This window comes from Halichoerus grypus, chromosome 9, assembly GCF_964656455.1.
Source record: "Halichoerus grypus chromosome 9, mHalGry1.hap1.1, whole genome shotgun sequence".
Classification (NCBI taxonomy): Eukaryota; Metazoa; Chordata; class Mammalia; order Carnivora; family Phocidae; genus Halichoerus; species Halichoerus grypus.
In genome coordinates, this window is record NC_135720.1 from 128562929 (window position 1) to 128575346 (window position 12418).

At 41.4% G+C, this 12418-nt stretch overlaps 1 protein-coding gene across 1 annotated transcript; it reads right to left on the reverse strand.

The window, feature by feature from the left end:
* Window positions 1–480: 480 nt before the first annotated feature.
* Window positions 481–8415, reverse strand: C9H6orf52 (chromosome 9 C6orf52 homolog). Its single transcript, XM_036071093.2, has 4 exons — window positions 8289–8415; window positions 7872–8049; window positions 4371–4416; window positions 481–797 (listed from the first exon to the last, which is right to left on the reverse strand). Exons 1-4 carry the CDS (start codon window positions 8357–8359, stop codon window positions 640–642), a joined length of 453 nt encoding a protein of 150 aa, XP_035926986.1. The 5' UTR covers window positions 8360–8415; the 3' UTR covers window positions 481–639.
* Window positions 8416–12418: the final 4003 nt, after the last annotated feature.

The window sequence follows — 12418 nt, forward strand, 5'->3', positions numbered from 1 at the left end:
TCCTTTCATAGGATTAATAGCGATAAGCAGGAGATCAGAGGCAGTGTGGGCTATTCCAGCAACAGGGCAGGAGCCTTTCCAATATATACATTTATGCTGATAGTTTCATTTTATCTTTCACTCAATTCTCTTATTCTAAATCTAGGCCTTCTTAATCAAATATTCTCAATTTCTGCATGTTAGGATATATATTGCCCCACCAAGCTGAGTTTCATTACAAAGCTGCCCCAAACTTTAAAGGATCATTGTTCACCTGCCAACTTCTGGCTATGAATTCCCATCAAGACAGATTATGTGCTACCATACTCTTTATATATTTACACGTCTATCCATTAATGCCCCAACCAGTTCACGTCAGGCCCATTTTCCTATTAGACCTATTTTCAAATGTCTTATAGTTCAGCTTGGTCTACCATGATAGTTATGTGATCTCTTCTGGCATTTATTTAATATAACACACTTCCAGAAATGGATGTGCTGGTAAAGTTTATTTACATCACATTTTATCATGTCAGTCACAATCAAGACCTGGAGATCTGCATTTACATATAGCATCCAGTACATTCCTGGGAGAATTTTTTTTTTTTTTTGCAAAAACAAAAACAAAACAGGAGGCAATCAATAGAACAGTGGGGTAGCTTAATGAACATCATGTTTCTCTGGGGGCTCATCTGGGATTTCAGAGTGAACCGTATCCAAAGGCTGCCAGTGGCAACTCATGAGAGAGTCGTAGAGTTCCTCACTTTTCATCATAAACTCCTTGTTTAATTCCTCAATATTCACGTGAAGGTTTGGATCTGCAGGAGCCAATTAATGCATATGAAAAAAATACGTTTTATAGGACACATATTGGCAATGGCTTAAAATCAGAGTTTCAAAAAAAATGAGCAGGAAAATATTGCAGACATTTCATGTTAGAATTTTTAAATTGCATGTTTCCTTTCAATAAGATTTGAAAATAGAAATTAAAGCTGGAAAAGCACCACTACCAGACTCAACGAGCATCTCTGTGGTGGAAGAGATGGAGGAGATGGATGGACTCAAGAGAGGTTTGGGAGATGAATGGACAGTATTTGGAAATGGACTCACTTTGGGGCTAAAGAGAAACGGAGGGTCAAGGACGAGCCCAGAGTTTCTAGCATGAGCACCTGGGTGGACACAGTGCAAGGGAGCCCAGACCAAACCCATAGGATGGGGCTTTGAAACAATAAACATGTTGCTTTATTTGCTTAATTAACAGATTGATGTAAGTGATGCAAACTATATAGAGCAATTAATTCAGAAACAGAGGGAGGCCTGGCCTTTCTTCTTTAAAACCTGGAACCCTATGATGAGGTGGTGTTAAGTTATCATGAAAGCATTAGACCTAGATATTACTTCCAAGTTGCCGGGTTTCCAAGGTTTTTAATGCCATCCCTTATTTTCTCTCCCTGTACTGAATGTAACCAAAGAAGCCCTCTCTTCCTTTGTAATTTTTGCAAGCCTTAGCTCATTCAGGACTGTAATTTTTTTACTTCCTAATACATGGGATCATGCTACTCCTTTGTATTTGTATGCCTAGTATAGGCTAAATGTTTGTGTCCCCCCCAGATTCATAGGTTGAAACACTTACTTCCAATGTGATGGTATTTGGAGATGGGGACTTTGGGAGATAATTAGGGTTGGTTGAGCTCATGAGGGTTGGGCCCTAGTCTGATGGGATTAGTGCCCTTACAAAAAAGGATACCAGTACTGGTGCGCTCTCTCCCCCTGCCTGGTGAGGATATAATGAGAAGGTGGCCATCTTCAAGCCAGGCAGAGACCTCTCACCAGGCACTGAATCAGCTAGCACCTTGATTTTGGACTTCTCAGTGTCCAGAGCTATGAGAAATAACTTTGTTATTCAAGCCACCCAGTCTGTGGCATTTTGTTATAGCAGCCTAAGCTGACTAATATCCTTCTATACTTATTTTAGAACCAAGATCACCAAGTAGGCTTAATGCATCATATAGGTTTCATGAGCTACTTCCTACTTTCTTCTCTGGAGTCATTCATGACTATGCTGTCCAATTCTTATTCTTTAGAGCTTCCCATCTCTTTTGAACTACATTTCCTTTGAGAGCTTCTGGTCATAAAATTAGATGCTTCTATTGCTTTGTTTTTTTTTTCCTTAACTTTCTAAAAAAATTTTTTAAGATTATTTATTTTGAGAGAGAGACAGAGAGTGCTCAAGCAGGGGGAGGGGTAGAGGGAGAGGGGGAAGCAGACTCCCCACTGAGCATGGAGCTGAAGGCAGGACTCCATCTGACAACCCTGAGATCATGACCTGAGCCAAATCAAGAGTCCAACGCTTAACTGACTAAGCCACCCAGGCGACCCGTGAAATTCTTTCTTAAGGTCAAGCCCCAGGGTCCTTTCCTTCACTGCTATGCGCAGTTGTTTGTTAGAAGGCTCCTGGCTTTGCAGGTTCCTGGTGGCAGGAAAGGTGTCAGCACCACCATGCTTATGAGCAGACCACTGCCTGTCCTGTCATCTATGGCCTAAAAACAGACACACTGTGGTCAGCTATGAACCCCAGATTAATGATCTAGGCCCTTCCAGTGACGTTGGCCCTAGTGGTAAAGAAACCCACAAAAGACAAACTAATTACATCTTCCCTAAACCTGTGGGCCCTCGAGACCACGCTGTCCACCACAGTAGGCACTGACCACATGTGCTTACTGAGCACTTGAAATAAGGCTAGTCCTCATGGAGATGTGACGTAAATACACACTGCATTTTGAACACTTACTATTAAGATTTTTAAAAATCTCACTTTCATATTCATTATATGTTTAAATGAAATATTTTGGGTATATTAGTTTACAAATATTGAAATTTCATCTGTCTATCTCTTTTTAGTTTTTGTTTTTGTTTTTTTTTTTTAATTTGGCTACTAGAAAATTTAAAACTGTCTACGTGGGTGGATTTGTGTTTCGAATCACATTTCCCCTGGACAGAGCTGCTCCAGCTCTACGAAGAGCTTATACTAACCGCTGAAGTGGCTATTACCTGCCAGATGCTGTTAAAACACTTAAAAGCACTTTAGAGCTATTGTCCTCACACTTTCTACGAGGTCGGTTTTAACATCCCATTTTATAGGCTGATGCCCTGGAGATGAATTTGTCTGGAATTACAGAACTCATAAGTGAGATCTGAACCCTGGCAGTCTGCATCCAGAAAGCACACTCTTTGTAGGTTTTCCTCTAATCTTTATAATGTCTGCAGGACTGATGAAAGCAGGGAGATTTGACTCATGCTTTAACCAGAATGAAATCCCCCTGAGAGCTGGAATAGGCACCTTTTATTTATGTGTCAGCCAAATATATTTCAATAAAACTAGAACTACCCCATAGCATTTAAAGATTTCTTTTAAACATCAGTTGCATTTCATTTGAACACTGAGCACCTGTTAACCTGCTGACTTAGTCACTGGAACTACAAAGTCACAAGGCAGTGGGTGGGTTTGGTCTGGTGGGGGAGCCCTGGAGGTGGGGGAAGTGATAAGAAGTAGGCAACGGTCTTATCTCTGCCTGTCTGTCCCACTTCTCTTTCCCATAACTTAAGTAAAACAGGCCAGACACTTTCTTCCCTTCCTCGAAGAAGACACAGTCAGAAACAGGCCCTGCTCTGGGCAGATGCACTTTGTTCTTTTCAAAACAGATCAAGAACTACAAGGAGCACTGCCTGACACCACAGACAGGGCCTGTGATGTCCTCCAGGAACCAATAACCCCGAGGGAAGCTAGGAGGCCAGGCCACAGTGATCACCTGATACTTTTCCCCTTAACAATCAAAATTAAAGCAGAATTAAGGGGCACCTGGGTGACTCAGTCAGTTAAGCGTCTGCCTTCAGCTCAGGGTTCTGGGATTGAGCCCCATGTCAGACTCCCTGCTCAGTGTGGAGCCTGCTTCTCCCTCTTCCTCTGCCCCTCCCCCTGCTTGTGTGCTCGCTTGCTCTTGCTCTATCAAATAAATAAATAAATTAATTAATTAATTAAAAAAATTAAATAAATAGAATAAAAATCTTTAAAAAAATAAAAAATAAAGCAGAATTAATCCCAATGTTTACATTTATGGAAGAAACAGATCTTAAAAACAAGTTATTGTCTTATTGTTTGGAAACGTACCCATTTCCTAGTCCTTCAGAAAGACCCAAACAGGTGGCTTTACTCAAGCTTCCCACAGAAGCAGTTTCCCAAGACCAGACAAATTGCTGAAGAAAACTGCTTATGTGACCTACGTAGGAATTTTCCAGTAGAATCTCTCAGCTTCTGAAAGCCAGCTGAGTAATGAGTAACCTGGAATGGGTTAGTTTTGTTTTCGACCATGGCCACATAGGGTTTCTGTTACCTTCCAGTGGGTCTTCATCTTGCTTCTCTGCCAGAGCTCTGCTTTCCTATAAGGAAATCAGGATGTTAAGAAAAAATTTTCTTAAAGGTTTATTATCAACACATGCTTTTAAAGAAAACATTAGCTGTCAAAATGATGAAGGACTATAATTATAAAATAGGTGAAGTCAACAGAAGAAAAAATCATAAAGGAGGAACATGCCTGACAAAGACCTCAGGGCTCTCTGAAGCTTCTGGGAACTAACTGGCCTCCCAGGGCCTCGAATATGAACCAGACACCAGGGACCCAGGTATCCAGACTCCACAGTCCCTGCATTAAATAAATGCCCAACTCTCTACCTGGTGGTCTACCCTTAGTTCCAGATGACAACTTGCAAAATCTTCATGAGCACATTCTCTCTGTGGCCTTCTAATCATACCCCAAGCCCATGGCTCAGATAAGGACCAGGACAATAGGTGCTTAAGCAGATGCAGAGACTAGAGAAAAGCAAACCAGTCAATCGAAGAAGTAAATTCCAGAAGCACTCCCCAAATAAATCTTGGTTGGTTAACCCAGACCCTATTGGCTGTCCTGGGACAGTGTAAGTTTCTATGACTCCTCTCCATAGGCACCTGTTGGGAACTGTCTTTGTTAAGGATGTACAGCTGTTCCAAGGAACCAGCCAATCCAAGAAGAGCCCTGGTAGTTCCTGGCACCAATGAACTCAATTAAGCCTCCCTTGCTAAGAAGGTTGAGATTATATTGAAAGCCAAAGAACCCCTAGCTCTTCTTTTCAATCTATCTGAAAGTATGCCTCCCTTTCCGTCAGAAATAGATCCTGGTTTCAAAAATAAATTATATGGTTACCATAAATTTAATTTCACCATTGGCATGTTTTTCCTATTTAGAAAGGGCTAAGACAGCCAGAGTCTGTGCTTGAATGAGGCATTTCTTATAATACAGTTTCCAAATAACTTCACATTTCCTCCTTTTCAACATGTGTTCTGGTAAATGTGGATCCTACATTACCAGGGTTCAGGGAGCAGATGCTCTCTGGAGATGGAGGTTTCTCTTTGTGTGAGGGGCACCTGGGCAGTGCTGGTGTCCTTGAAGAAGGGCACATCTAGTAACTGTTTTCCTCTGCTAGTGGGAGTTTGGGACAGATGCGCTGATGGAGCCCAAAGACCTGAGAATCATTTTGAAGATATTCACATCCTCTGATCTTAAGACACAATGTCAAAATGCAGAGGGCTCTCAGGAGGCTAAGCTCTTGGAGAAATAAGAGCTAAGAACATAGGCGTGCTATGGTAGGGGAAACGGGCAATAAACTGTGACATCTGGCAGAGGTCACACTTCCTTAGGCAAGACTAAAGCAAGGGCATGTGAGCAAAAGATGCCTGGCACAGCCTTACCATCTGGAATTTTGATGATCAGCTTCATAACCAAAACTCCCACCAGGAAAGCAGGCAGGTGGCACAAGAATATATTTATAATTCTTGAAACTGCATGTTATAGTAATAATATGCCTGGAGAGTGGGATGAAAATCCCAGAAGGTGTCAACAAAAATGGAGAAAAGAAGGGGAGTGGGGACAAGAAGAGAAAAAGGGGTATTAATTTCTTTTTAAAATGTTACTTATGTTTCTTTGTTCTTTTGTTGTTGTGTCTGTCTTATTTCTTTGTCCAGTGTTAATTTCTTCATTTTCTCACTAGTACACAGAAATCAGGAATCATTTTCGTTCCCAAAGTTGCTAATATACTCAAACCTACACTTCTCTATTTAAGATAGAGGTAACCACCAGAAGACACATAGACCATTTTCCAAAAGGTCAAAAAAGGGAAGGGGTAGAAGAAAAAAATGTGCTAAAACCTCAGGCAATGTAGCAAAAGATTTTTATTTTTTTGTAAGTGATGCAATATCAAACATCTGCTAAAAGGCCGATTTGGGTTTAAAAAGAAAAAGCCAAGAAATCTAACAAGATATTTTATATAGAAGAAGGCACACCTCAAACAGACTTGAGAAACTGAAAATGAAAAGTTTGGGCAAAAAAAAAAACCCAAAAAAACAAATGCAAGTTTTAAAAACTGAGGGCTTAAACATTAAATCTAATTCTGGGTTTAAGGCACAGGCCATCCCACAAGGAGGACATTACCAAACAGACTGGAGAGAAAACTAACACTTTGACTAAGTGCTCATTTCCATAATATGTAAGTATCTACACAGTCAGAGAAAGGGGCACAACCAACAGAAAAAAAGGTGGACAAAGGACATCAATGAGGTCACAGAACACAGATACCAAGAAACAGTTTAAAAGGTATTTGCCCTCAATAATAGACATATGGCTTCCTCACCTGTCACATTGGTTAATCACACACAGAAACAGAGAGAGGCAAGCATACCCACAGCAGCCATGAAAAGCATAAATTTAGGCAAGCTTTTTGGTAATTTGCTGTCTGAAATTTTAAATGTTATATCCTTTGATCCAGACCTTCCACTTCCAGAATTTTTTAAGATTTGAGAGAGAGTGTGTGCATGAGCGAGTATGAAAGCAGGGGGAGGGGAGAGGGAGAGGACATCTCAAGCAGACTCCTCGCTGAGCCCAGAGCCCAACCCGGGGCTCGGTCTCACGACCCTGAGATCATGACCTGAGCGGCAATCAAGAGTCAGGACGCTTAACAGACTAAGCCACCAGGCGCCCCTCTAGAAATTTATTCTTAGCCAAAAACCACTCAACTACTTGGAGATAGGTAAAAGTTTTTAAAGCACTGAGAACATTCAAAATGTTAGTCAATAAGGGATGAGCTAATATCACAGCACATCCAAATGGGCAACTTTTAAAGAAAGCTCTTTATTAAAAGGGTGAACTGGGTGGGTGGGTGGGGAGGGACATCTAATGCAACCTATAAGCAGAAGCAAAGAGTAAACCAGTATGTACTACTCAGTCTGTTCTTACTCAAGTCTCCCCCAACTCCCTAAACAAAAATAAAGCCCAATCACGCTGATTTACGAAGAGTAGAAGGGAAAAATCTAGAGGACGTAGATGTACTTGAACAGGACTTTCTTCTAAATGGGGAGGAGATGGGGAAGAGGGAAGGGATGGGGAAAAGGATGGAGAAAGCTTTCCCTTACTCTAGTCCCTCTGTGTGATTTCAGAAATAGCTTACTTTAGTAACCAAAATATTAGGATATCTTTGAAAAGCGTGTTAATGTTTTCTGCTACTGCAAAACTACCTCTAGTCCTATTTTAAGAGTAAAATCAATTGAATGGTCATCTAAAATTTAGTAGTAAGAATTTAGGCACAGACGTCATCAGCCTAGGATTTTGTTTTTGGAAGATAGTAATGACTTAAATTGTTCGCCGAATTTCTTCAGTCATCAGCTTTTACTCTCTGGTATTAAAATGCGGAGCAAAAGCCACGGCTGTGGGAATTGTAATGAGAGCATCTGGAGGCGTGAAGACAGGAAAAAGATGCTTCTATGTTGGGCACACGGATGGTCTAGGAATCATTTCAGGGAGGGATACCTTAGGCGGGACCAGAGTTTCAGCTGGGGGTCCAGAGGTCTCCCGCACAGAAAGGTCGAGTCCATTTCCATCTGCTGCACAGCCACAGGTGGAGACAGAAAGGGAGTAACCGCTGTGCTGTTGTTCAAACCAGTTGCCGGAGTGGTAAGCTTGGCAGGGTTGGAACACTGGCTTCCCCCTAGTAGTGGAGAGGAGACAACAGGAATGACCTCACCAACCAAGGCAGAATCATTCAGAACCCCAGGACTCTTTCTTCTTTCCCCGGAGGCTAAGGGGTAAGGGTAAGGATGATTTCTGCGTTAACTGTTTAAGAACACCTATTTCCAAAGCAATAGTTGGTAAATTGCCAAAAATCATGTAAGAAATAGAGCACGGATGGCCTTCATTTTCATTCAGAGTAGGAAAAAAACAGCTTACCTTTGCCAGTACCAGTAATAATGATTTTGTTGAGCTCTGCCAAAACCTGCAAAATTCTCCTGCCCCGCCATTTATCCAGAAACTTGGCAGAATGAGACCAGGTCTCCACAGTTTTTATTCCTGTATCAGAAATTCCAGGTAAGGGGGCTAACACCTCTCACGCCAGCAAATACCTCTCACAACTGCCTGAGAATAGTAATTACACTTAGTGACAATTCCTGCTAGGCAATGAATTGCTTGACTTTCATTACAATGGGGTTAAGGTGTGGTTGGAGCAGGAGTCCATAGGGGTCACCTGGGGGGACTTCTGCAAACTAAGAAGCTGGCTTTAAGCCTGCTAGCCCCCCTCTACCAAATGCTGGCCCCAGGGAAGGTAGCCGGAAGCCAGTGGGGACAGAGAGGAGTATGTGTTTGAGGGACTGACTGAAGTTTCCATCCCACCCCCTACAATAATTGAGTCACTTGTAATAACTAAAACCTTAAGACAGAAACCACAAGTTGACGTTTCCTTCCTCAGTTCAGTTATCTGCTAACTATTCGAACCAGCAATTAATGGACTCTTTTTTATAGCCTCTACAGGTTGAAATTATTACGCTGACCAGCTGGTGGAAAGAAGTTGAAGGAAAACACACAAACACGTGCACCCGTCCCACCCACCCCCCCACTTAAAGCCGGTACAAGAAAATATTTTAAAGAAATTTTTCTGTGGTTCAGTATCATTTTTAAAAACACAATAAAGCATGCCTTCCCAAATTTCAACGTGTGGAAGAATTACTTCGGCATGTTGTTTAAAAGGTAGGTCCCGATTCAGTAGATTTGGATTAGACCTCACTCAGATTCTGTTTTTCTAAGTAGCAAGCCTATGCAACGTTTCAAAATGTAAGAAGGTAACTTTTGAGTCCAAATAGGGGCACTTCGGGTCTGGCCATTTCCCTGCAGCTTATTAATAAGTGCTTGATGTATGTATTAATAAGTGCTTGTGCCTGGGTGGCTCAGTCGTTAAGCGTCTGCCTTTGGCTCAGGTCATGATCTCAGGGTCCTGGGATCGAGCCCTTCATCGGGCTCCCTGCTCAGTGGGGAGCCTGCTTTCTCCCTCTGCCCCTACACCCTGCTTGTGTTCCCTCTCTTGCTCTCTCTGTCAAATAAATAAAATCTTAAAAAAAAGTGCTTGATGTATGTAGTTTGTATTTACCTGGAATGTAAAAAATAATCAGCATGGATTCAAATCATTCATTCACCATTATTTATTGAACGCCTCCTTACACAAAGCAGGGTGGAGTCCCTACTCTAGATCTCCCCTAGCTTCCTGGGAGATGGTATTGATGAACAGCTGTGGAACACATTGCTAGGCACCACCCACTATTCAGTTTCTTTTTCTTCCTTAATAACAGAACCCTGACTTTATTTGGGGGGCAGAGATAGGCTTCACTAAAAGACATTTCCTAGCTTTCCCTGCACAGGTAGATGCGCTCAACTGGCCAAAGTCTGGCTAGTAAGATGTAAATAGAACATTATAAGGGGGTTGAGGAAAGCTGTGTGGGCCAAGGGAGTTTGTTTAGCTGGAAGGAGGCCTATTGTCCTCCACCCTTTCCCCAGACAGAGTGCTGAGATCATAGATATGATGGCTGGAACCCAAACTCTGCACATATTTTGGCCTATGAGGTGACATCATGGAGGAAGTCATGCACAAGAACATAGGATCTGAAAGAGAAAACGGGTCTAGGTCTCTGGTGACTGTGGACTCCTTGTGCCAGCACTAGCCTGGCTACCTCTAGATTTCTCTTACTTAAGAGATCAATGTCTTGGTTAAGCCACAGCTGTTTTAGGTTACTGTATGAAGTTAAACTCAATTCCTAACTACTATAGCAGCTTGGCCATCAAATAAAACATACCAGTTAAGGATTCTTTTTGTAAAACTTTAATGAGTTTTTTGTTCCTTCTCTTATTTTAGAGCTGTATTTTATAAAAGGAAAATCACAATTTTTGCTCTGAATGGGTGAGAGATCAAGCTATAGTTAGAAAGGAAAGCAGAGGCTAGACGTTGATAAGAAGGTGGTAAGGAGGCTGAGGAAGGGATGTCGATGATGCATGTTGAAATCACCCAGCATGATGGTGGGAGCTGGGTACAGAGGACCCTGAGCAAAGGTCCAGAGAAGATGGACATTCAGGGGCTTTGTTGATGACAGTGACAAGGAAGGGTTCATAAATACTGTTTTGTTCTCTTAAAAGCCCCAAATGCCGACTTATCATATTTCACCTGCATTATTCCCATGAAGCAGGTGAAGCAAATTTATCCCAGGGCAGACAATTGGCCAGTGTCCAGAGGAGGTAACCCACTCTTAGCTTCCCTTAGCTCTACGTGAAAAAGAGACCAAAATCCTCTGGGAATATGCACATGACCTCTGTCTTCCTAAAAGTGGAGACTTGCTACCTGCCACAGTGAGAAAGGAGGGTAATTGAGGAGGAGTATTAGACTCTCATATTTCTAACAAGGCTGATTTTCTCTGCTATATCCTGCTTTTAGCCCAGTATATCCACCTTACCAACTGCTGCCTCCCCCCACTCCCAAAACAAACTAGCTGTTTTTTCTTTAGCCAACCAAAGCCAGGCACTCAATAAATATTTGTTGAATGAATGAATAAATCAATGCATGGCTCAAGTGTAGAAGGCTTTTCAATCAATAATTTAAAAGCAAAACAACAACAACAAAATCCTGTTGTGCTTTAGCGTTAATGAACTTTTAACGGTTGTTTCTTGGCAACTGTAGTTTTCAGAAGAATGAGATTAAATGGCTCTTTGCATCCTGCCTTAAGAGAACAGGAGGTTTGCAGGAAGTATGCTCAGTTTGAATCCAGTTGAACAAGTATGTAATTTTGTATTGCTTTTCTTTAGAGAGTGAAAAACTGTTTTCTTCTCTCTTAAAAAGAAAGTTTGAGCCCAAGGAAATATAAAAAGCAGCAGCACTAGGCCTGTTACTTAGCTGTGTGGTTTTGAAAGTTACTTTTCTAGACCAATTTCACATTTATAACCTCATACTGGATGAGTGCATTTTAACTGTAGAGACACTAATCCTTCTGAAAATGTAATGAACTTTTATCAGTGCTCTCCTCCAAAAATGTACATACACAATTTTGCATATAATTTCAGGGGATTCAAAGCCTCCAAGACTTATCCATAAACTCCCTTAGATTGGGATTACCTGGATAAATGCTCTTTAAGGTCTTTCAAGCTCTAATTGGTTCCAGTAATTTCTAACAGTTAAAAAAAAGAAAAAGTACACCACTTTGAGTTATGTTTATGTTGTTTACACTATGGCTTTCATTCTAGAACCAGCTATATTCTAAAAGATTCCTGGTTGGAGCAAAAGACTTTTTCAAGCCATAGTGTTCTTCGTTAAAATGTGACAAGCTGGTAAAAATGTGACAATCTGGTAGTAGATGCTGAATATAGTAATTACCCTGTTACAGTGCTAAAATTAATTTCAAAAAACGTACTGAATGAGTACTAATTCTTATCAAACAGTAGTTGAGATTTCCCTGGCGGTAAAGAAGAGCACCAGGGGCTTTCCAGAGACAAAAATACATAGAAAAAGATTTAAAAAAAAATTTTTTTTTTATATATTTGTCAGAGAAAGAGAGCACAGCGGGGGGAGGGGAGGCAGAAGGAGAAGCAGACTCCCCGCTGAGCAGGGAGCCCCATGTGGACTCCAGCCCAGGACCCCAAGATCATGACCTGAGCCGAAGGAGACACTTAACTAAGCCACGCAGGTGACCCTTGAAACAGGTTTGTTCGAAGATTTCTTTTTGGATGAGAGGATATCACTTTTACATTAAAATAAATGGATTTATCATTAAGTAAAATGCAGTAAGTCATATTTTTCAAGATAAAATATGAGACTTCAAAGAAATGTCTTGCTTATTCTTTGTCCCATGCCCAGGGGACACCCACTGCAGGAATTCACACTTTTCTCACTTGAGTGGTTCTCCAGTGGAAACAGTCAAGAAGCAGTCAACAGAAAATAAATAGTAAAATAACTTGACTTTTTGTAGGTAATTAGCACAAAGTGAAGGAATTAGGATAAAACAGTGAACGACTACACGCGTTTCCAAGACCGAGAGTTTGACTACAGC